A 27,000-nucleotide genomic window follows, 5' to 3' on the forward strand; every position below is an offset into this window, starting at 1 on the left:
GAATATTGTCACAAAAGCATTTAAGTTCATTTTATTTTTCCAGTTTTTGTTCTGTTTTTTAAAAAACAACACAAAATTTCTAGTTAAGGAAGGTGTCTCTTCCGACCATGGAAATTATGTTTTTGTGTTTCTCTAAAAGAAGTACTTAGATAATTCCAACTTACAATATACACAAGTACGTAGAGGGAAAAAATAATCAAAGAATAATCCTCAGAATAATTTCTTTTTTACTCACAGACCACTGTTCAAATCTAAGAATGACAAGAATCTAAGACTCTCTTTCCGGTACAAATTAAACCATCAGAATGTGTTTTGAAGCGATACCAGAGAGATCAGTTTTACTTTAATGTGGGTAAAGGTTTGCCAAAAGCACTGCAGCTCCTCAGAGAGCTAAGATGACATAGAGGACATGGGATTAACACATTTATAGTAACGTGCTGTATATGACTGCTAATACCTTGTTCGTCCTCTTTACTTTTTAAATGCCTCTCAGATGAACAGAGCAAAAAGGTAATTTGCTAGGCTTTCACATTTCTCCCAATGACTGTGAATTAAAAGGATAGGCCCTTTTAAACATTTGCTTTTGTTTTATGATAGTGAAAATAGTTAACAGAATCTGCCCGGAATCATCAAAAGGTTATTGTACTGTTACATACATTGAATTAGATGTAGCTCATCATTCCTCTCTGCATCAGGGCAACCAAGCAATCAGTTGGGAACCGACACAGATCAGGAGCGAGACACATGAACTTACGTGTACGTTGTGAATACTGGAAGCTATCAAAGACCTTCATGTTTTTGCTGCACACTTTACAAGGTCTTTATAACGGCAGGTCACATCTTCATCTAGTTAATTCAGTACAGCTTGTCCAAGGTCAGTGAGCATATAGTGGCTTATACTACAAAAATGTTTACTACTTCTAAGAATTGTCTACTAGATTTTGTGCCGAGTTTATGAAAGGCTTTTAGTTTTTACTCTCTGTACACTATCACTTCTACAGAAGCAAAAGAAGATGAGTTAGAAGAACAACTAGCAAGCTGTATACTTTTAAAGGGGGCAACGACTGCAAGCAGTAGCCATTAGCATGAGCTAAATTATGATTAGAACGGCAGTGTTTTAACTGATTAAAGGATTTGTAATTCAAACCCTAAAAGAGATGAACGATCGTAACAATCCAGACTGCATCACTCCTTCCCTCACCCCCTCCATCTTCCCCAAAATAAGGCAACATGCAGATAAGTATTTGCAATCAATCTGGATTAATTAATCATAATGATCAGTAAAAGCTCAATCAGAATTAATTGTACTGTAACAAACAGAAGTGAAATTACCTCGTCTTCGCCCATAACTCCTCGCTGCATGCAAACAAAGGACAAATTGTAAAATGTCAAGTAACTGTATCATGCCCACATATTAAAATATTTAAGATGCAAAAAACTATGTGGGTAAGCGGTAAGTAAAAATCCACGTCGGTACTTGCTACAGATAATTGTAGATGAGAATGCATTAAACTGAAGTCTCACTTAAATACCATACTATTTTATTACTAAATTGACGTTAGCACCATCTGTAAAGAACATACTTTAAAATATTTCAACGTGTCTTTATACTTGATCTTAATTCCATGTTAATTATGGATGCATAAATTATGGTAACTTCGTAATTCATCCTTCCAAATGTGCTTCATCTCTTACACAAGTGTCTAAATAACACACGGTACTGAAATTGTAAAAAGGAAAATATTACTTTAAAAAGCATGTAGCAAATGTTAAATTAATCACAGAAACATCCTGGTCCATGGAACAGTTTGTACAGTCCTTTGCAGTGACAATACAAATGCTATAAGCCGTGACCTTCCTTTTTCATGAAAAGACCTAGCAGAAAATTAACCACAAGGTTTTGTTTGAAACAAAAGACTCCTTGTGGTAGCAAACAAAATCAGGGCACAAGTCACAAGAAATAGCATTGTACCAAAAAACACTGCACAAAGGCAAAGCAACAGTTTCTGACAGACTGCAAGTAAATCCAAGATTTTCCTAACTTTCGAGTTTTGCAAGATACTTAAAGAGATCATGGTTAGAGCTACAGTTCCGAAGACCATACTGATTGCTCCTCTGCCTGAAGGCTACAAAACTAAAAATAGACAGATTACTAATACAAAAACTATTAAGCTGTGTGTAATTTCTTAGTTACGTTTCCACAAACTATTTTCAATTCCAGTTTCACAGACTATATATCTGAGAAAGATTACTTTAATCATTACAGTATCGTAGTTAAATATCCAAACAGAAAACATTACTATAAACCATAATGTTATACCAGCATTTATGAAGAAAGATTACTGTGTCTTGGCATTATTGTTTTGATTTTACTAGGACTTCACACATACATCTCTCCCAAAAAGCAACTGTGGTTCTGGGACATCAAAATCCGTGCAGCCTCACAGATTCATAAATGTCATTCACTGTTCTGTGCTCGAATTCTTAAATACTTACATCCTGGTACTTCCCATTTGCACAGCATTTTTCAAAATTTTTAGTAAGTACAATTTTTTTTCTTTGTATCTTGGTCCCTTCCTACTATGAATTCAGTGTATTGCTTATGAAATTCTGAAAATCTGTTTTTTCTCCCTTAAAATTGTTGATTCATTACACAGTCACCATATTCCTATCCAGCCTGCATTGAATGCACTTTCAAATTTCTTTCCTTTCATCTGCAAGAGTTACTATTGATGAGCAGAGTCTTTTGCTTAAAGATTTTCAGATTCTCCATGTCCTGCCGGGAAGCCAAAACCAGAAAAGCCCACTTTCTGAAAGAGACTTCAGTATCTGAGTGGAAACACCTAAATTCCCAATTTCCCACATCAAAATAGAATCCACTAAACATAAGGGATTCTTCTGTGTGATCAGCGCTCTCATTCCGTGCTGTTCCCCTCTCAAGCCGAGTGCTGACGCGCAGGTCGGTGTCAGCGCTGCAGCCCGTACGAACCTTTTCTGACTCTTGGCCAAAGCGGCTCCCACATCGCATTAGCAGCGGTGTCACCAAGTCCTCGGCTAACCCCCCATATGCCTTTTTCTTCCACAAATAAAACTAGAGCAACCAGGGAAAAATCAAGTACATCCCATCCATAGCAATGACTGCAGTGCCATGTTCGCTCTCAAAGAATAAAAATGCATATTAATAAGCATCTTTTGGCACAAGACTTAGTAATTTTTCTTGTCTTCTGCCACTTCTGCTCCTTTCTACCCATCAAACCAGCTCAACTATTTTCTTATATTTTCATAGTTAAGACAAGCTGATATGCATAAAATGTTTTGTTACAGAACACCTGAAATGTTCTTCTTTGTGCATTTAAAAATAAACAACAGTAATTTTAAGGGGAAGTAAAAAGGGTTACTAAAATGCTAAAAAAACCCCAATGCAATTCAACTTAAAAGGATAGTTGCTACAGTGTTCTATATATATGGAAATTACAATGATGTACCAAACTTAGCTGTGTATTCTTTGCTTCAGCAAAACAGTGAAATCAGAGAACAAAGGAAAATAACTGTACTTGATGTTGTCACATTATTTACTTTCTTTGCACAGCAAACTCCCTTCCCTGATATTTATCTGGTTTGTCCATTTAGACTGCAAACTAGTTTGGGCTGGGCAGAGATTTTCTGCCACTTTGAGTCTAGAAACATGTGAGCCCATTCTTAAGACAATCTGTAAGCACTGCTGCAATAAATGTGATCATTAACATTAAAATGTATGGTTTTGCAAAACTCGTTATTTTGTCCTATTTTTACCTAGACTTTAAAATCACAGTGATTATAAGTAAGCTTTTTTTTGTAACAGTAAGTACAAAGTGCTACTGTTACTAAAAATATGATGTTAAAGCAAGCATATCCTATCTTCATGGAACTTCACTATTTTAATCTCTCCATTTCATACATGTATAAAACCCTTTCCTTCAAAGGCCAGATACTACTCATGAAAACAGCTCCATGGAATCAAACTTTTAGTACATTGTAAGCGATGAGATTATTATTTCTGAAGATATTATATTCAACCAGAAAAATTTCTGTACCTATTAAAATACCATGCACATAACATTTTACATGTCAGAGCACACATGCTTATAGACTATGTAGTCTGTATAAGTATACACATTATATATATGTGATTATAGACCTAGCTATACATACAGCTTCATAGATATGTTTAATATCTACATCTACATGATCAGTGCATATATTTAGATAAACAACTGCAGAGAGGACAGCCCTTTGAGGAAGGCCAGACACTGTAGGTAAATAATTGGTTTACAACAACAAAAAAGGAGAAATTAAACTTCTTCCTTCTTCCCGAACTTGTACAAAGAATAAGGCATACAGAAATATTTTTTGTATCTTTTTGTCTATAAAGCTGAATACCTTAATTAGCCAAAAGCTCTAAAAGATTTCATATGAGTGAGAAAGTGCAAGGGATACACTTTTATTCTAGAAAATATTAATTAGGAAATACATGCAGGAGGTATAATAATGTCCAATAAAAACGAAGTTAAAAAATCTTGGAATCTCTCAACATTAAGAGTTCTGTATATACAAAAAAGGTACCCTCGTATGGCTAAAACTTTCTCTTCCTATATCCCTCTTTCTACAACTTAAATCAGCTCGGGGATAGAAATACGAGATGCTTATCTAACATCAAGACAATATAGCTTTGGACATTATGTGAGCAATGCTATTACTTCGATAGTGAATGTATAACTTCTGTTTTATTCAGACGTATTTCAAGCATACATAAGAGATCAAATATGTATGTATTTAAATAACTGAACAACTGAGTTGAATTCAAAATATTATGTTGAGTAACAGGAAAAACAAATAGGCAAGCTTCCTATATTTAAACATAACTGTGAAATCTATGATAGAAAGCAAGATAAAATACTGTTTGTCCCTAACATTCCTGATGTAATGATCAAATGGTAACGGTGAAGTAATGAAGACTTTTTCATTCATACTTCTTTGTCATTTGAAGAAATCCATAAACAATTGTGGCAAAAATTTCCCAGGAGTCTAGACTAAAGGAGGTAGGTTCCTAGTTCCCATTTTATTCTATTGGATTTGGGTGCTTAAATTCTATTAAGATTTCTTAAGAAATCACATCTTTATAGATTTTAAGGCTGAAAGAGATCATTATGACCTCTCCAGTTCGGCATACCTAACAGACTACAAAAACTCCTTTAGCAATTCCTATATAGGAAGTTTAATAACTTCTGTTTGAAGTACAACACCTTTCTTGGAAGCACAACCAGCTACAGTATCTTTAAGATGGAAAGTCTAATACCCCCTTGGATAAACTAATCAAATGGTGAATTATGTTTCAATAGCCATTAAAAAAAATCAATGCATTGAAACTATAAAAGAGAGCAAGCCTATAATGGGGAAAAAAACCCCTACACCCGAACAAATTGGACTCCTGCATTATTACTTGCTACAGAAAGGTTCTCTCTGAAATGAAGTCGACAATTAAAGATGTACTCCGGTAAACCCATTCCAAAGTATCTTTTAGACTTTGAGATAACAGTTATTAAAAATCCATTGCCTTTTTTTACAGCTTGAGCTGAAACAGATATATAATTATCAGATATATAATTTATTAAAACACATAAATCAGCTTTCCTGTGGTTCATTTCATTAATTTAAATAATGAAAACCATAAATATTAATATTAGGTACAGTTCAGTAAGTAGACTTTAAATGAGCTGGAAAAGATCTATAATTTAAGAGGAAAAAATAGCTAAAGATGGGTTTTATCTAGAAAGTGCTTAGTCTTGAAGAGGTTGAGAAATTCCAGCCTGGTTCATGTCAGAACCTGACCAGGATCCAGAGATCCCAGTCCACTAAAATCAAATACAATCCAGTGCGGGTCATGATCTAGTGTTAAGTATCAGTGTACACATACATGGGCCCCGGATCCTTAAAAATGTTGGTGCTTTTCTGTCATGAAGGTCTGCTATTCCTGCTCCTACTTGTGGTGACTACAACACTTAGATAAAGTAAGGGACAAATATGAGCGTCTGGATTACCAACTCTCCTCTTCCTTGTTCCTCCCTCCGGGGCACCAGTTACATGATACAGGGAAATGTCAACTTGAATCCACTTAAGCAGAGAAGGAAACTCAAGTCTGTAACTCTATCAGCAAGTTTTTGAGCTCTAATTCTCATTACCGCACATTTGGAGGAAGCCCCTCAATCTGTGCTAGGAAAGAAAGTTTGTGCCGGGCCAGAGCAGCTGGAGCTGCCCAGAAACTGCTCCTGGTGCTTCTTTCTGGAGCTGTGAGGAGCTGCAGCTCAGACACCCCAACGTGAGCTGGCTCTGAATGGCACAAGTGATTGTGCAGGACTGCACTGAGGGGCACATCAGGCTCTCCAGGTACATGGTAGAGAGCTTAGGTATCTAAACCAAGGCTTTGAATTAAATTCTAAAGGACACACCTAAAAATTAGGTGCTGCAGCACCTGTCTTTTAGACACTCAAATTGTTATTTTTATCTCACCTATTGAAGGCTGGAAATAATATTGCAGCTTTTAAAGTGGACAGCAGTCACATTAAGTGCTAGCTTCCAAACTACAGCGGAAACCCCACCAGAACTAATAACAAAATAAGATATTCTTCAGTGCATGCTCTAGCTCTGTGGTAAGGTTTCCAGGACCGACTAGTACCACTGAGATTATTCCAGTGCCTGTGATAATAGCAAAAATCTTTTTTCCTAGATAATCCATAGAGTAACAATGCTTTTCATGTCCTCTTTTAACACGCAAAACTATAAAAAGAGAAGTTCACCATTCTAAGTATTACAAAAAAATGGATTTAAAAATACGAATGTCTTACAGTGATTGCATTGAAATTTCTCACAGTTATGAGCTCGTAAGATTGCTTAGTTTTTAATACCTTCCCATCTAACACTTCATCATAAATCACCAGATAATGGCAATTGCACACACACTCCCTCCACAAACCAGCTTGGCAGAATAGGTTTTACAGTTGCAGTTAAAAACAGAATGTTAATGGTTATAAATGTTCTAACATCAAGCATATCAATATTTAATGTAATCTCTGACCAGGAATCAGGATTATGGTCTTTGTGGGTTAAACACATATTTTATTTCAAAAGTAGCTATTTTCACTTTTAAAAATACTCCATTATCTTAAAGAACTATTCTAGATGAAAGAACCTAATTCTTCAAATGTCTGTTGTGCAATGTTTACTGGGTATAAAGCTCAACCTGAATTACCTGAAAATTTTAAACATTTACTCAGTGTTACACAAGGCATACTGGATATTTTTTACATCTTCTATCCATTTGCACAAGTGTAAATGACTGTGCAGAAGGGCCAAGTAATTTAAAAAAGCTCCACAGGGCCACAACCCTGAAAGATATACTCTGACTGTATTTTTAAAAAATTATGTCTTTACTGGTGATGTTTAGACCCATCAAGTCAACAACAAAAGTGTACTCGCATTGTCTACAACAGCTTCGACTTTTTCTAGTCCAGAGAAGCTCTGGCATTATAGCTCTATTTTTTCCCAATGTAGAAAACATTTGTGTGCAAAACCCCTGATTTATTATTGACTTAGATGGATCACTAAGCTCTGCTTCCTTCTTTAGCCTTGAACAAAGGCTAAAGTTCATGCCTTCACTGAGTAGCAGATGTTCATGAAGTTTGACCTATGGGGAGAGGAACGTGAACGTGAACTCTAACTTCAGCACATTTCACACTTAGAAACACATTTGACAAAAGCAGTCCCAAAAGAACCCAATAAAAATAAAATGATATTTCACGTAAGTGTAGTAGAAAGTAATCAGTCTGCCCTTTATTTACACAAGGTAGAAAACCATGCCTTTCCGGCCTTCTTATTTTCCTAATTCGTGTTTCTGTATAATAGATTTCTAGCAGATCCCTGGAGAACATACCACTGGTTTGCTTGAGAACAAAAGAGAATAGTGCGTCGTTAGGAGCATTTCAGATTTCAAGTAAGCTAGATATAATGAAAGGCTGTTGCAAGATTAGCTCTTGCCATTCAACTCTGAAAAATGGCAACAGTCCCATCAGTGTTGAAGACTAGAGGCAAGTAATTCAATAACAGAATATAATAGTATAATTTTATACCAACATGTCAGATTTAAGCTAAGCTAGAGATAATTAGAAACTGTTACATGATTAGCACTTACCATTTAACATCAGAAGATTGTCAGTCCCTGGATGTGGATAACTCAAGCGACCTTAAAAGAAAACAAAAACCAAAGAACAAACAAAACAAATGCAGAGGTTTTAGCTATTATGCTAGAGAAAATAATGAAGAAAAATTACTGCTTAGAATTTAAATCTAAACTATATTCCCAGTTTGCCTAAGGGAAATAAAGAGCTAATATTTAACTCCAAGCACATTAACCAACAATACCCTTGACCCAAGTTAAAGCTGACAAGAACAGACTTCTTAACCTTAATTCTCTGGTCATAAGATCTGCAATGTGCTTTGGGATCAGCTCCAATAGGATAAAGCCACTTTTTGTTTCATGACACCCAGAAATAGTGCTGACTGCTTTAGTCCGCTCTTTCATAGTGACTGTGAATGACTGCACTATGCACGCTGCTTAACAGAGTGGCATTTCTATGGTTTAGTGCTTCTCTGCTGAATCAATTTAAGAAAAATCATGTTAATAGGAATTAAGGCATTAAAATTTTAGTAACCATTTTATGACTGTATCTTGGTGTATTATATATAACTATCATATGTCATATTTTTCAGTAGTCTAGAACTGGCTTATCTACAGAATTAACAAAATTAAAAAATATGATAGATAACATTTTCAACATTTTATATCGAATAAAAAATACATGAAAGCCACATATCCCGACTTCAGAATTTTTTAAGGATTGCATTTTAGTACATTGGTGGCATATTATACTTGAATAGCTAAATGACTGGTTTAAATTGCACAGCTGAACTGTCTTTTCACTACAAACTCCTTTTTATTAAAGGAGACATTTTCTGTTTACAGGAAGCTGCAAACATACCAGTAGTGCACACTGACCTAGAGAGACATTTACAATAGCTGCTGTGTTTGGCAGAAGTGTGCTTTAATTTGCAAAAAACTACTTTTCCATCTATCTTGCTATTAAAACATACTTGCTTACTTATAATCCGTAAGCATATATAAAATATACTGTAACTTAAACATGCAAATCTTTTGGTGGAAATAAGATGTTTGTGGAGGCAGAAAGAAGAATCCAATCTGGAAGCAAGGGGTGTTTAGAACACACACGGATTTAGTTTAAAGGGGAATATATGTGCAGATGGCTTGCAAGATGTTTAGTAAGACACTCTCATAGCCTAATAAGGCTCACTCTTTCTAAACAGAAACACTGGGGAAAAAAGGAAAAATTAAGGAAAAAAAACAAATCATCAGCAACCCATATATTAAGGTTGTCTGACAGTTCCTATGTTACACTTCTCCCTTCCCCCCGTTGGTAAACTCATGTGATTAACAGCAAGGCTGGAAATTTCTCAAAATAGTAGTTCCGTGTCCCAAGGGTCACCTTTGGGATTAAATTTAAAAAAAAACCCCTTTTTGCTGAAAATCTCTAAGTAACTGGCTTTAAGTTTTACCCTCCTGCTTCAGGAAACCAACATGATAATTTTCTATCCAAAACTACAAAAAAAAATACATTATCAGTTCTTCCATTCAAAACTTTAAAATAGCACGATTAAGCTAATTTAGGATATTATATTCAGCCTTATTTACAGGCATTGCAGCAAAAAACAATTATACAGCCAAGTATAATTTCTCTTCCCACATATTTAATTATTATGAGAATGGATGGTATCAGAACACCCACAGATAAAGAAGGAACTGTTTACTTCGGAATTTGAAAGTGGTGAAGGGTAAGGTCAGCCTCCTGGAAAACAGCAGATGAATGGCATCCAAAAGGCCTCTGCTGTCATCTCTAACTTCTACAGAATTTTTGAGCAGGCTTAGACAACATGCTAAACAAAAAACTTTGCAGGAGCCTGATTTCATGTTCCTTATTTCCAAGGTGTTCAGTTTTAACATAAAAGCAATTTTTAGCATCATGCTGAACACTTACAGCTATACTAAATGTTTCTTGGAACTATAAATATTCTGCCTTTCTAGCAATGCATACTGGTATAATAGGTGAAGAATTGGGACTCGGACATCCTTAAACTGCAGTCTGGGAGCTGCTACTGGTTTGCTCAGCCTGGCATATAACAAGTCACTCTGCTTTACTTCTTAGACCTTTGGTCTATAAAGGTAATACTCAAATGCTTAACAGCAAGGATTTTACCAGATTTACAGTCACCATCATGTTTATATATGGTGCTGTAGAAATATTTACAACAACATGAGCTGTTTCTTGCAAATCAGAATGCTGTGTCTATCTACAATAACAATAGGAATTGTGAGAAATTATTATGTCATCTTGAACCTCCTCGAGTCTGTGGTGACAGCCTTTCTGTCTCTATACATTTATCTTCCTTTCCTATTCAGCAAGGGAGACAAAGATTTTTCTTTTTTCCTGTAATTACTACAGAAAAAGAGGTCAGATTTAAGGCCTAGCAGGAGAGAGAAGCCCACTACTATCAACACCTGGAGAGGAAAACTGGTTCAGAAGGTAGTAAATTCTGGGTTTACAACTCTGGTTTTGCATTCTTCTGCGTTTTTCTCTTACAGCTTCACAAATAAGCTGCATCAGACACTGGTGCCAAACTGAAAAGCTTGACATAATGAAGCACTCCTCATGAAGCAGTGGGGAGAGAGTGCACCAAGGAGTTGAGCCCAGTACTGCAGCATAAAACCCACGAATCATACAAAGAAACCCAATGCTGCTGTGTTAGCAAGGTGAATTTGCTGGCTCAGATAATGAGTGATTTGAGGGTTAGAAAACAAAGTAAGTAATACAGAATTCAGTACACGTATGGCTGTACTGATGGCTTCCTTTAACTCTTTTACAAGGTTATTGCAATGAAATCATACTTTGTATTACTATGTTCTGATGAACTTAATACTTGTGTTTACTACCTTGTCTAGTACTTGGAATTACAACCTTGAAAATATTTTTAACATAGGTTTTCGTACATTTAGAAAATATAATCACTGCTATTTGATACATTAACTTAGGTTCTCATCCTCCAGATTAATCTGTTGAAGCAAAATGCAGAGTTTCTAGGGTGTCCACCTGAATTTAATGATATACATAAATTCAGAACACTTCATACATGGAACTGGGTGCAAGATCAGTCTTATTTGGAGCTCAGATTACACTATTTTTAACAGATTATTCTAGTTAAATGGACATATACAATATTAAACCTCACTTAAAATATTACTATAAAAATACAGACAATGGGAGCACCATCTTAGAACAATTTACTTTGCTTGTATCATATCCTTCTTTTTTTCAGCTGTTTTCACTGCATGTCATTTGATGGGTTTTAAAAAAAGTACCATTTTAAGACCTGCCCTCACCACAAATCCTATCTAATCTCATCCTACTTCAGTGTCAGTAACCTAGAATTGTATAAGCCGTTCAATAGATATTCTAGAAATTCCAGTGGCCTCTGCTTACTTAAAAAAGAAATTTAAATAAAATATAAAGATGTTTACCAACTACAAATTAGAGACTATAATATTTAAATATTCGGTTTCTGAGAAATGAAAAGTAATCTCTTCACTGTCTACAGAAGTTAGTGCTACAGCATCCAAAATTTGTAATGTGTTGCTATATGGAACAAATAAAATGCCTAACAGTACAGTACTGTATCATAAAGTATCATGTTATAGAAATTTATGTTACAGAAATTTTCTCTGTGCAAGTCTGAACTTGCAAACTTCATCATCCTACTGCTAATTAATAATTCTCATGTATCATGGCTAAATTCAAAATAGTACTGCTATGGAGAAGCAGGTATGTTTGACATTCCTTATGTAACTAGAGTTCTAGTAAATTTAGCCCCCCTTTCTGTATCTAAATGTGATTAATGTTAACAGAACTGCTTGGTATATATTTCTCACGATGTATTCTTCTCTAGGGACAGGGGAAAAAAAAAAAAGCTTGCAAATAAATTTTGGTGGGCCAGTTTACCCACTAGATCTAGTTAAAAGTCTTGCTAATCCAAACCATGAGGAAGGAGTAACAAACTTATTTTTAGCTACATTTTGGTAATCTCATGTTACTAATATGGGCAACAGAATTTTTTTTTTTTTGGTACACTACTTCTGAGCACTCAGATGTAGTTGTGCTTTCTCAACGCTCATTTTAATGCAAATTCATATCTACTTTTAGAAATGCATACTTTCTATTCCTCCAACAGTTTAGTTAAATAGGAATCTTCCTATATTAAAACATTTGGGATAGATCTAAGTATAATGACTGCTTTAAACATTGCTGACTCACAGTTTCCCAAGTTTGATATTTCACCTCTACTCCCCCTCCTCCTTTAAGTCTTTAATGGTTGAATGAAGAGACAGAGAATCACAAAATCCTTATCCATCTTCCTCTTTTCAAGAGATCTCCTGACTAGAAGAGAAAAAGCTTCCAAGTTAAGCTCTTTGCAAACGACTTTAACAGACCAGGCTGAGGATTGCAGCACTTGCAGACATTTTTTGAATCAGCGTAGTTAGGACAACAGCACAAAACCATGTTTGGACAACACCTAGTTACAGAAAGCCTAGATACTACGATTTCACATGCTTGTGTAAGAATTATGTAAGTCATAACGAGGCCAAATGTGTTGCCTCTGACAGTCGGTCTCTTTAGGCAAATCAGTCTATCAGTCTTTTACCATAAAATGCTTCTGTGACATAAAGACGAAACCATCAGTATGTATAATTTCAAAGCTTTTTATATGACTAGGAGCAAAGCTTTTCCTTCCATACTTTTTTTGTTCATCCTCCGAAACTCTTTTCTGAGAGCAATACAAATCACTCTAGGAAGCAATTGTATAGCTGTAAACCTAGGAGCTTCATAACTCAAAATATAAACCACAAATTTATTTGAAAACAAAAGTTACCATGTGCAATGAGGGAAAATGTTCTCTACTGTGTTGCTGAGTCACCAATGCTTTTTTTTTACTTCACCGAGCATGCATCAGAAGGTTGCTTTTAAAGAAAGATGTCTAACAGATGAAGAGCTCAACTAAACCTACTTAAAGGGAAAATAAAACCAAGAAAAAGCAATACAGACTTCTAAGTGCATCGAGTTATTTTTCCCCACAGATAAGCCAAATAATAGTGTTTTATTATTTATTATGAGCTATAAAAAAAATATATTTGTGTAACTTTACTTCAAAAAATTGCATTGTCCCTCACAAAGAAACAGAAGTTAATACTGCTTCTTGTTACTCCTGCTAATATAGCTATGGCTAATTCATCTTTACATCTAGTTTGCAGAACTGTAAGAAGGTTGGTCAAGAAAAAGAAATTAATTGAGTACAGTACCAGTACTTGCTTTACAAACATAAACCCTTAAATTACATGAAAGTACCGTAGTCTTTACTAGAAAAGTGTTTAAAACAGTAGATAAGTAATTCCATTAAATCATTTGCTCCTCAACTCTAATACATACTCCACACAAAATATAACAACTTCTTCCAAGTTTTTTCAATAATCTGTTTTATCCCAGATGTATTTGCTTTCCTGTTTCCGAAACATCTCGAATCCAAGTTGTCTGCATTTTGACATGAAGAAGCATTGGTATTTGGGGGAGGAGAAGGGTAGAAAAATGCAAGTACATTTATTTTAACTGTTACTAATTTTAGCTTCAGTTTATATTCCATTGATAGGATAGGGTAATCTTAAACATTGCTTGATGTCTTAGTATGAATTTCAAGAAAGCTGCATGGGAAAGATTAGTTTTAATATGATCAGTATTTCTGCTGCAATGACTAGTGAAGTCAAGCATCTATTCCTTATTAACCTACTTTGAAAAAATGTCTTATTGAAAGCTAAAAATCACTTCTTTCTTTTGATCGTGTCTGTAGTAATGACTAAACTTCGTCTAAGGGAAGCCAAAATCTGCATCTATAAACAATTTTTTGATAGGCATAAACTTAGCTTTCAGTGAATCATATTTGAAATAAAGCTTTTTCAAGTTCATGAAAGTAGAAGTGGTGAAATTTAACTTCCTTCTAAAATGGATCTTGAAATGCAAAACTTAAAGCTGTGAGCTAGTACACAGTGTCTGTTCTGCATTGTGCAAAATCTGAGACAAGATGCTTAGTCATACTCCAGATATTGAAAGCAGCTAAATCCAAAACACGTGCTTAAAATTCCAGGGACTTTCATTTTACTGCTGCAGTCAAATATAAAAGATGCATTGTTTTAGTGTGCTTAGATTTATTTAAAAACTTGTCATAAAAACATTATCTAGCTACAAAATATTCTTTAGTTACTATAAAGTACATTATATATCAATAAGAACAACAAATAAACAACAATTTTCTTAGTTCTGTGCATTCTGCAAGCAAATATGACGGGTTCTTAAGTAAATGTCAGATTCTCTGTGGTGAAAAGCCACAGAGACTGAAATAACAAAATCAGTGTTTCAGGGTGTGCAGAAGAAAAAAAGTTGGTAGGAAATTACAGAAATGCCAACTAATGGTGACTAAACAGAAGAGGGGTAGAGAGGAACTAAAAGATTATTCTAGGACGTGATCTCTTATTCCCTTTTCAGTCAGTAATGAACATTTATTGTGTCCTACTGTTAATAATGTCGTTGTTTCAGCTGAAATAATAACTTCCAAAGAGGAAAAAAATATCTTAACCAATTTAAAGAACAGAACACAATTACTCTAGTTAAATTCAGTTGACATGTGCATTGTTCTCTGGCATTCAAAAAAATTATTTCCTTTGAATTCATCACTATCTATGGCTTCCATCTGTTTTAGTTCAAACATAAAACTTAGCAGAATTTTCACTGCAAGAGTGTATGATGGTGAAACTGTAGACTGAAACCATATACTCCTGTCCCTGGAAAACACAGAATAATGATGGAAACTTTACTGAGTTTTTCAAAAGTATGAACCCAATTCACTTTAAAATCTAAAAACTTTTTCTTGTCTTAATTTCACTGAAAAAATATTATCAAAATACATCATTTTCATCTTTTGCATCATAATGAAATAGGAAGAGAGAAGATAAAAATGTGTCTTTTCTGTGCTCACTGTGCCTCTGGAAACTCCTCTGCATTATAAAGTCAAAATGAAAACAGCGAGATGTCAGAGGAAAAGAGCAAACACTTGCATTTGTCATGTCAGCGTGCACAGAAAGAAGTGAAGAAACCGACTGATTTTCAGGAATGTGAGAGGTACCAATGACAGTATATTGCAATAGAAGATCCGCATGCTCTTATTTTATGCCTAAGAGTAGCTTTACCTTTTAGTAGATTTCCTGATGGTAGATTTGGGCTCAGATAACCATAGTCACCACTTGAGTGTGGCAAATTGAAACAACAATGCTTTGCAACAGGGACAATCTACCTAGTTATCTTGTCTTCGATGAATATGCAGGTTGTTCTCAGTCCACAGCAGTTACCACTGGGCTGACTGTTCACAGGTTTTAACCCCTTCCTGTTACTTAGTAATGTTTTGTAAACATGCAGAATAGACAGAAACTGAATTTAATAATGGATTTAAATTATAAACTGCTTAAAACTGGAATCAATTCTCTGTAGACAGTAAGGAACAAGAGATCAGACTTCAGAAGATCTAAGAAAAATTCATTTCAGCTTCCACTCTGAAGAGGAAAATTAACTGGCCAACTAAATGCTACCTACTTACTGATGCTTTGTAGAGATTATCAGCTTAACAAAAAAATCCCCAAACTTTTGGCTTTACATTGTAGATCTTAGAACACTATTACATCCTAACTGAATACTACAGGTTTTCCAATTGATTACAGATCTTAAGAGAACCATGAGCAGACTCTAGCAAAGCATTCTTCAAATTAGGACGACACAGGCCCTTATGTCCTAATACAATCTATATTAAGTCTAGGAGCCCCTAGAAACGGAGAATGAATGGGAGTAAATAACAATGTGAAAATAAAGAAATAATTTTTTAATTTTTTTCAATTGCTTCAATCCTGACACTTCATTTCTGCAGAGCAAGTGCATCTTGGATAATACTGAAGTTAGACTGTGTTAGCCTAATTAGAACACCAACAAATGAAGTAAAATTTGATCAGGCCAAATAAAATGGCTTGGGCTTCCCATTCCAAAGATCAATGGTAAATGCCACCTGAGAATAAGTATGGAAAAACAGAATTTGAAAAGATTGAGTTAATGTGAAGTGAATAGAGGACTCAAAATGGAAACCCACAAATATTAGCTATATGCTTACTGCATATTTGATTTGAACAGAGCCCAGAAGGGTAAGAACCAGCATTCTAAAGCCAAGTGTATTTCTGCACTTCTTCAAACAGAAACTGAACAATTAGATGCATTATTACTTTCCAGGAGCTGTGAAAAAATATTTGAAAGGACAAAACCTGAAATTATCAGTGGACTTAATTTTCTTTTCAGCTTCCACTGCAAAGAAAGGGAAAATTACCCAGCTAACACTGGCAGTGGTTTGATTCCCCACCTACCCTCTCTCGGCTACCTCTAGCAACAGTACCTCCACAAATTGAGGTAGAATTTCCTACAGCAGACAAGCAAATTTCAAATAAAGCCACACATTTCTTGGGGAAAGGAGGGAAAGATAGAGGGTTGAGGGAGAAAAACTTAGGAAGGCATTAAAGCTTAAGTTTTAAACACCTGTAAAACAATGTTTTCAATAGAATACAGCTTGAGATTGACCTTTCAGGCAAGTTCAGAAAATAATTAACTTGCTATTTTAATATGAACCTATAATCTAAATTAGCAATCAGTACTAATTCAAATATGCAGAATGATGACCCTTTTTTCTTTATTTAACATAATAACATACCTTTAAGTGGATCATGCTCTGCTCTCATAATGTCAATAAGGGAGTTTTCCAAAGAGTGCATATTCAGACTGTCATACATTCTATTTCGATCCTAAAAGAGAACAAAATCCTTAGTATTGGAATACAAATTCTGTACTTTTTAACAGGAAACATGATAGGAATACAAAGGTGCCTTCTAAAGGCCGTACACTCAGACACTCTTGAGATGGACAATGATACAAAAACTTAACATACCTGAATTTATTAACAGTAAGACCAGATTTTATTAACGGTAAGTTTAATAGCATCCAAATATAAAGCTAGAGATGCACAGTGAAGAACTCTTGTGTGTATACACTTTGACAGCCTGTGATCACCCGTTTCCTTCAGAAAAGCTGCTTGAATCAGTTCTGGTGACCCACAGCAGCATTAAGCATTAGGCTGTTTAATGAAGGAGACTAATGTCTGTAGGAGCTCAATTTCATTTCATGCAGAAGTTAAATAGTGAAGTGGGGAACTACAAGACAAGAAGGACAGTCACCTCCTATGAAAGCAAGTATTTTCTTGGTGCTTGGCTAAGGACCTGGCATGGGCCCTCGGACACTGCCCAGCCTGCACTTCTGGGCCACTAATCTGAGACTCTTCGTACACAAAGACTTGAGTTACAAACAGTCAGCACTAAATGGTTAAAGGTTGGAAAATTAAAGCCAAACTATGAAAAGAAAATGTCACAAAGCTTACTAATGTTAATAGATTATCAGCCTTATAGAGAACTTTTTTTTTTTTTTGCATATGAAGATTAAGAAGAGTTACAATAATGTCTTACAAACTGTTTTCCCTGATGGTAATAAAAGTTATTGTAAAAAATGATAAATGTTTTCACTGATTTTACGCTCAACTACGATATTTTCTGCCATGTTTTCTAACGCACTCAAGTTACAGAGACAGAAAAAAGATGACTTCTAACTCCTTTGGTCTTTCTGGGATACCTGAAGGGTATTTCTGGGATACTGAAAATAGTTTGAATAAGACCTTAATCTCTTCTACTTGCACAGCTTCTGGCTGGACTGTATTGCACTTGAAGGAATCCTGTAATCATGCTTTAATTTTGACTGTTGTTTTCTCTCTGGTTGTACTAGATTAATTGAACAGAGTAAGATGAAATACACCACGCATGTCCCATGACCATTAAAATTCACTGAAGATGCAACCATCCACTTAGTACATATAATGGAGACAGAAGATGTCTGACCCACACTCACTGTGACTTTCCATGACAGTTCAGCAGAATATAGATGAATTTCAAACCTACATGAAACTACAGGTATTCTTCATATTTGGGGAGTGAGTAAGCAAGCTTTGAAAGAAAGGTTTTCTATGAGTCAGAAACTGTGACTTATCAACAGCTTTGCAAAACAAGATATGATGAAACTAAGATTTTACTTTCATCTTTCTTAGAAACTTTAGTCAACTTGGTACAATATTGGGATGATGAGGGAAAAGCCTTTTTTTAACCTTTCTTTCCCTCAAAAACCTACGAAGAATAACAGCTTCCTGCTGGGTAAGCAATCTGCTATGTTCACTTGATTGGACCTTTTATTTTCTTTTTGGAAGCCCTGAGATAACTCTAATGATAAATTTTAAAAGTATGTTTGTCTTGCCTCCCACCATGTCCCAGACCAAACACCACTGACACTCCGTGAGGTGATCTTCAACCTGGTCTGAGTGCCAACAAGTCGCCAGTACTATTTTAGTTCATGGCAGCCTTATTTTGGGAATGGCTGGCTTTCATTCAGTTCTCTAGCTGTCCCGAGAAGCAGCAGAATGAAACTGGAGTGACTAATCTGTTTCCATACCCTTGCAGGTTTGCTTCTCAGTCACACAATGAAAAGAACCTGCTTACCACAGCAAATTTGTTTTCTATAGAAGGTGTAAGCAGTGACAAAGCTGGATCTGTTCCCTACTGTCCCCTAGCATTCAGGTCTCTCATCAGGATTTTTAATGAAGCCTTAAATCCAGTTGAAGCCAGTACTTGGTAGGCAGGTAAACGCTCTTGCGAAAACCAGTGCTGAGTAAACAGAAAGCAGCTTTGCTACCTCTGTAGCTGTCACGGGAAAAGAACTAGTATTGGTAAAAATGGGACTGAACTGTGTGTGTGACACTTCATCTTTGTTAAAGGCTCACTAAATCAGATTTTCTTATTTGTTTTCTGATCATTGCTATATACAGATATGTTGGGATAACACATGACTACCTGGCGAATGGTAATTACTGCAGACTGTGCTCTGGAGAGCAGAAGCCTTAAGAAAGATAAGGGAATTGAGTGCACTGTCTGCAAATTTGCTGATGACACCAAGCTGGGAGGAGTGGCTGACGCGCCAGAAGGCTGTGCTGCCATCCAGCGTGACCTGGACAGGAAAAAAATTAATGAAATATAACAAGGGCAAGTGTAGAGTCTCGCATATGATTAAGAACAATCCCAGGCACCAGTATAAGTTGGGGAATGACACGTTGGAGTGCAGTGTAGGGGAAAGGGACCTGGGGGTCCTCGTGGACAGCAGGATGACCACGAGCCAGCACTGTGCCCTTGTGGCCAGGAAGGCCAATGGTACCTGGGGTGTATTAGAAGTGGGGTGGTTAGTAGGTTGAGAGAGGTTCTCCTTCCCCTCTACTCTGCCTTGGTGAGACCACACCTGGAATATTGTGTCCAGTTCTAGGCCCCTCAGTTCCAGAAGGACAGGGAACTGCTGGAGAGAGTCCAGCGCAGGGCAACAAAGATCATAAAGGGAGTGGAGCATCTCCCTTATGAGGAAAGGGTGAGAGAGCTGGGTCTTTTTAGCCTGGAGGAGACTGAGGGGTGACCTGATTAATGTTTATAAATATGTATAGGGTGAGTGTCATGAGGATGGAGCCAGGCTCTTCTCGGTGACAACCAATGATAGGACAAGGGGCAGTGAGTACAAACTGGAACACAGAAGGTTCCACTTAAATATGAGAAGAAACTTCACAGTGAGGGTGACAGACACTGGAACAGGCTGCCCAGGGGGGTTGTGGAGTCTCCTTCTCTGGAAACATTCAAAACCCGTCTGGACACCTTCCTGTGTAACCTTATCTGGGTGTTCCTGCTCCAGCAAGGGGATTGGACTGGATGATCTTTTGAGGTCCCTTCCAATCCCAAACATTCTGTGATTCTGTGAAAGGGTTCCACCATAGTTAATTCCTAAAACCAATCATGGATATTACAGAGAAATGAAAAAGTGAAGCATATAACACATTTGTGATTCATCTGTAAACTTCTCCACTGGCTGACATTGTAACTTCACCCCTGCATCATTCTGTTTTGCATGTTCTGTGTACCCAAAGTAGAAAGGTCCTCTGCTGTTAGAAGCAGAAGACAAATTTCCATCATCCTCTTTAGACCTCAGAAAATTCATGTCTATACAGCTCAAAAAGATGTGTTTCTTTGAATTGTATTACTTCATTTCTGGCAGTGGAAACATGCAACAGGCATGCACGATACAATATAAAAATGGTGTGAATACACTCAAGTAAAGCAGGATTTAAAGTGGGAATTATATTCTGCCATCTCACTACGCACACCACACCATCCACTTGTGAGTCAGCGTAATATCTAGGTGATCAGTGCTTCAAACTTTTAACATTATTCCAATTCACACTGATGAACTTCATACTGTAGAGCAACATTATCTGAAATATAGCTATCTCAAAAGGAATAAGCCATTATTTGGGTACAGGGTTCATTTTAAGCCATTGTGCAACTAGGCTTTATTATGCCACAACACTGCTTTGTGCTCCCCAACTATGTACTTCGTATCTTTAAAAAGCACAGTTATCATCTACACAAATTTGAAGCTTTAATTTCAAAGCAGAACTTAAAAGTTCTTAGGTCACATCAGCAAAGACTTTATAGAAAGTTCTGCTGTAGAAAATAAATCCACGAAGGTTTGAAAGGGGACTATTCTATTACAGCATCCTCTGCTCAGTCAGAAAACTTCTGTTGTAATTTTTTTTAATCTTTGGGACAAGCATGGAAAGCACTGTCATAGAACACGGCTGTTCTAGATAGTTTTCCATGCATGTGGAAATACACCTAATTCTTGAGACTATCTTTAGTTTCATTATTTCAACACGGCTGATAAGCAGTTACCATCTTAAATAACCTGGAACTACCTTTAAACCAACATGGAAGTAGTCCCAAGAATTAGAACTATTTCCCTGTTATTATTTCACTGTTTCCCAGTTGTTTTAGAAGATAACTGCTTATCAACTGTGTCGAAATAATGAAACTAAAGATAATCAGTAGTACAAAGGGACTGATACATAAGCATACATATTAATACAAGCCATGTATCATCCTGACTCCAAAAGCTCCTTTTGTCAAGGACAAATTCCTGAAAAATACTTTGCATTTCCCTCACTGCAGTGGCTCCTCAGTCCTGAGCTAAGAACAAGTGAACTCTTGCTGTGTCAGAAGGTCCATCTCAGTGGAATGTCACAACGTAATGCCAGCTTTTTTTCCCAGAGCAGATAGTTAAGCTCTCCCAAACACCACAGATGCTCACACTAGCTTTTTATTTCTTTGTATAAACATTTGAATTCTGCTTTAACTACCTTTCCAACACCAGAATCACAACTGTGTTCATAGACAGCAGAACTGAAAATGTGGTTTTGGTGTAACTGCCTCCAGATTCAGAGGTACATGGCTAAGTGACAAGTTGTCACCTCACAAGTTAAAACTATGTAAGAAAGTTCACAGAGAACTGATAATTATTCCTGAATTTTTACAAATTTACACAATACAGGAGAAGTATCCTACCCATAGTATAGTTAGCCTAGAAAGACTTTATGACAGTGTAATGGAAAAATAGATCTTCAAAGTGTGCATTTCAGAAGCCCTCCCCCCATACGTCTAGGTGTGGAATGAATGGGAGGAGGGCAGCTTTCTCTGAAGAGCAAGTCTCAACATTAAATTGTTGGGCAATTCATTTTTCTTCACACAGTTTATTTAGGACTTCTAAATATATCCATGAAATTTATGCGAAGATTATCCTGTTCGAGCATTCACAGAAACCCAGTGCAGTTATATCTCAAAGCTTATATATTGTCCTTTACCTATTAAACAGTGAACACAATTTTGCTAATCTTTAACCACAAATACTGCAAATAGAGGTTCATGGTTAAAAAGTTAAACAACTTTGAATTTTGGACACATGCTTTAAACTACTTATCTGTAGGATTACTTGAAGTAAAAAATTAGACCTTTAACATATTAAATTCAGTAAATGCAAGTATATTTTAAAATATATTATTGTACATGTCCCTTCATAGTCTGAAGAAAAGTATCACCATCCAATGGGGGCTGGAAACAATTTAAAAGTCATAAAGCTCCTAGTCATTTTTGAGTATGGTCTTAGCAGGCTGCAAAAAAGACTCTAACTTTGATTTTGACAAATTAACTAATTTTTTTAAAAGTTAAATTAAAGAAACTTTTAAAAAATCACTTTCAAACTAAAATGTTAATGAGTTCCATTTTTTCACCTTAAAACTGACCTGAATAGAAATGTATTCTAAGACTAGAAAGTGACAGCTGATTGAAGTAACTATTCACAGACTTGGAGTACCTGGATATAGTATTTACTGTTTATGTTAAAAGTAATAACCTAACAATTAAGTACATTATATATTCTAAACTATCATCTTTGCTAACATCTGAAGTTCAAGTAATTCTCATTTCAGTGAAGATATACTATAATCATAAGCCTCTCGTTGAAACCATAAGTAGCATAAATGAAAAACTTAATATGAAAACCTATGACTTAACTACAATTTTAGCTCTATAAAAAAGCAAGGAGGAAGGCTTAAAGTAGACACATGAAATTGCTTGGTTACTTTCCATACTGTCATTAGTGGTAAAGATGAACTATAGTATCTGGTAGACATCTGTGAACGGTCAACCTGACAACAAAAGTGTTTTAAAGTTTAAATGACACAATCAGCTATGTAAGCTAGCTAGATCCAGTCCAAAATTCACCAAAAACAGGTTCTGTGGCAAAGACACACCTACTTCTCAACTACATAAGCATTTAAAAACAAACCAAAAAATCCCAACACCATGTACTGTATCTACACTGGAGTACTTCAGATCAAGAATACACATTTATAAACTGAAAACAAACCAGACACATTATGGAGATGATTAAAGGCTTGGCAAGACTGACAAGGCAAATCTAGAAGATTTGTATATTAATGGCTTCAACAAAATAATTGAAGGAACAATTAGACTTTGAAGAGAAAGATGTTATTCAAGTTTTGGGTATGTTTTTTTTTTTTACCCATTCCCCCTCATCTAGAATTATCTATACAGTCTTGTGTATTTAAATGCAAACACATCAGACCATATGGTAAATGTACTTCTGGATAGATCTGAGGTAAGAACGTACCCATTTTAACTCAGAGAGCAACCCTGCTTTGGCAGACAGAATGAGGCAAGATATGCTACATTGTGTACGCATCAATGCTATACTATCATAGCTGCTAAATATTTTGATGAATTTTCCTAACTCTGATTTTGACTTGCATTCATAGAATGAACTGTGTAACTGAAGCGAATTCTAACAGTAGAAAGAATTCTTAGTTCATAAAAAGTCACAAAGACATCGTGGTTATGTATGATAAGCCACGTAAAATTTCTGCAATTTATAGCTCTGAATCATGCATCTGTGCAGCTCACAATACTATTTATTCAAAGGTCTTGATCCTGAATTTACAAGTATGGTAGGAGACCATTTTCAGCAGTTAGAGATATCCCCAGTATGGTCCTCAGACACAAGTATCTGGTTTTGTATGTTATTTAATCAGCCCTGGGTAATCTATCTACTGCATCAAAAATCCTGAAGACACTGTACTGTTGCAGGTATTGCCTTAGTAAAAAAAAGCTTGAAAACCCTGGCTTACAAATCAGTGTTTGGACAATTACACCTCTCTGAAGATTGAGAGAATTTAGCAGTGAGATACTCCCGATGCCTTCAAGTTTAACATGAGCTGCCAAACACTCAGCACTGCTGAAGAAACAGGCCACCTATTTAAGAGTCTAAATATGGCATTAAGAACCCAAGTTTAGCAACTTGCTCTTCATCTAGCATTGACTGGTGTGTGTATCATCTAGATTTGTCATTTAAACTGTTAAGCTACATTTGTTAAACTGTACTAAAGCTGTCACATTGAGAATCTGAAATCATCGGAATGCAAGTGATTTTAAGGCCGAAGTAACATTGCAGCAGTTTTAATTTTATATCTAAAACTAACACCTGTTGTGACACACAATCTTAAAACTCATTTTGCTTTGCATATGTTTTGTTTTCTTTGAAAACTTTAGCACATTTCAAAAATAAGAAGAAACCTTCTCTGACAAATGCAGATTTATCTTACCATACAAATCTCCAGCTGGAAAGCTACATTCAAATATAGAGTAATACAGCTCAGCTTTTAGGACCATGAACATTGCATGTACTTTTTGTTTGAACAAACAGGAAGGAGAAATCAAGGTGAAAAAACACCCGGACAGGCAGTGGGTTTCGTTAACTCAAAAGAGACACAAAAACTAAATTCATATTAATAAAATGCAGTGGTTTTAATAGAATGAAAATAGTTAAATTTGTATAACACTGAACTGTATTATTGAATTGTTGTAACAGGTGTTAGCAAGCTTATTTGAAAGTTGTTAAGAAATGTTAAGCTTGCAATCAAAATAGATGTAGTAAACACTGCAATTTAAAAAAAAAAATCAAAATAGTAAATTATTTTCCTCATCTAAGGGACATAAATTAAAAAAAATAAATATACAAAACACTAATTTATTTCCCTGCATTTTGGCCACAGAAACACCTGAAGCATGTTTTGGAGGGGAAAACAACAGTATCTGGGATTAGAAATATATTTTTAGTTTTGCGCCCTATATTCTTTTTCTCGTACTTTAGATCAGGAAATAACAGAGAATATTCATATTGTCTGACTTCTTGACATAGAGTAGAAGTGCCTGAACTGGAATCCCACTGGCTGTACATGGTTAAAGGTACCAGGTATGTTCTTCTAGAGAATTAGATTAGCTAAATAAGGAGCCTAGATTCTCTCCAAGGAGAAACAGGCTCCTCAATTATATGCTTAAGTTAGATAGTGTGAATACCTGACAAGATTTCTAATTGTTCCTTAATGATTCTGGTACAAGGCAACAATTCCTTCCCTATACGAAGTATCTCTAATGGTGCAAGCATTATGGCAGTACTTAAAGTTGTAGACATACTTTTGTCTAGGAAAGAACTTGAATTTATGTAGTTTGTTTTGTCTTAAAAACCTGAGGGAGAAAAAAAAGCTTCTTACAGTAAGAAAACTTGGCTATAGGTGTATTTTGCTCACATTTAAATCAACATTGCCATAATGTTTAACTACTTTTATTTAAAAGTAAAACAAAAACTCTTGAACTCTGGAAAATTTCTCTGAAATGTCCTTCAAAACCACTGTAAGCAAAAGCAGCTTTGCTGTAATTAAAGTGCCCACTGTGAATTCAACTTCACGTGGGATATGTTTCAGTTTTAACTATGAAGTACAGAAAACCTGCTTTCATTCCTTTAAGTAATACACATAATTACTTATCCAGGTATCAGTAGTGACATTCATTGTCACTGGTATATTAAATGCCAAGAAACATTATTTTCATCAGAATGGATGTCAGTTCTATACCGGGGACCATCCATCAACACAGACACCAAGCAATAAAGAAGTTTCATGGAAGGGAAAAGCTTTCAATTTGGACACAATTCCTCTGTGGCTTATCTTATTTGCATCAGGTACATGTTTACAGAAACTGGATGAGCAGCTGACACTGCCGAATGCCATTTGGACTTTGCCAAAAATATACAGCATTTTTTTTTAATGGTAGAAGAAGATTAATGACATAGAGAAAGTTAGTCAGTGAGGACACTGACTTCTCTAAGTTGTTTTCATTTGCTAAGCTCAACCTAGCTAAAGTTCAGAGGAGATGTGTTTTGCCCTCTGCCATACAAAATTATTACTGCAGCTAAAACAGATGCATGATCATGTGGAAAAGTATTCTGCAAAACTGTTAATGATGCAGTTATGTATTCAACACGTTCTACGGTGTGTTTGCTCTGTGGAATCTTGGAAGAAACAGGTTACTTCTTACACATAAATGCTTTTGTGCAAGACTATCCAAATGGCTCAAAATTTAATTACAGCTATTTTTTAGTATCTTCTGAAATGGCTACTGTATCTTTAAGAATCCTCAATCTAAATACCTCAGCCTTTTATGGAAGGAGACAAGCACAGTACAAATTAGCAGGATGGGTGTTTGACAGCATCGCAATTGCCAACACAAGTCCTGATGAAAAGAAGCATGAGCTCCAAGCTCTATTTAACTTTTTCATTATGACTTGCAAAATGTAATAGTCATCACAAGGAATTAGCCATGTAACAATAGTATAATAACTGAAAAATAAGAGCATGATTTTAGTGTAGCAAAGTAATTTATGGAAACATCTAGTGTTTCCACAATAGCAGCAGATAGCACGGAAAACCTTCAAAGAGGATTATTGTTACTGTGTTCTGCAACTATGACTTTATACACACTAAGCGACATTGAAGCATAAACAGATCAACAGCATAAATATGGCCAGACAAATAGGTCTCTTTAGCTGGTGGATCTGGTGCTCACAGTAAGACCAGCAACAATTAAGTGTGCCCACCTTCTCACTTAGATCCTATCTCTTAAAAAAACCCAAAAAAACAACAAACCAAATCAAAACCAACCACCAAACCAACCCTAAACAAAAACATTAATGTAATTTATTAAAAACTAAATTGCAAGCATTTTTTTCTACCCTAGACATGATTTAGATTATCATTTGAATGCACAAGACTTGTTTAAACATCGAGTGAGTTCATCTATATTAGATGACCACTGTGGAAGCTTCTGAAAGTTCAAAG

General features: G+C 35.7%; 1 protein-coding gene across 1 annotated transcript in view; it reads right to left on the minus strand.

Annotated features, from left to right (window-relative positions):
* The window catches only part of CPEB2 (cytoplasmic polyadenylation element binding protein 2), a gene marked incomplete at its 3' end in the record, with an annotated part of 51,265 nt that overhangs the window by 17,767 nt on the left and 6,498 nt on the right, over positions 1–27,000 (minus strand). The window contains exons 3-5 of the mRNA XM_080343815.1: positions 17,002–17,092; positions 8,225–8,275; positions 1,333–1,356 (exon numbers count right to left, since the gene is read on the minus strand). Coding sequence (XP_080199941.1) covers positions 1,333–1,356; positions 8,225–8,275; positions 17,002–17,092 — 166 coding nt within the window. The remainder of the gene's footprint in view (positions 1–1,332; positions 1,357–8,224; positions 8,276–17,001; positions 17,093–27,000) is intronic.

Source organism: Nesoenas mayeri (genome assembly GCF_963082525.1).
Source record: "Nesoenas mayeri genome assembly, chromosome: 4".
Classification (NCBI taxonomy): Eukaryota; Metazoa; Chordata; class Aves; order Columbiformes; family Columbidae; genus Nesoenas; species Nesoenas mayeri.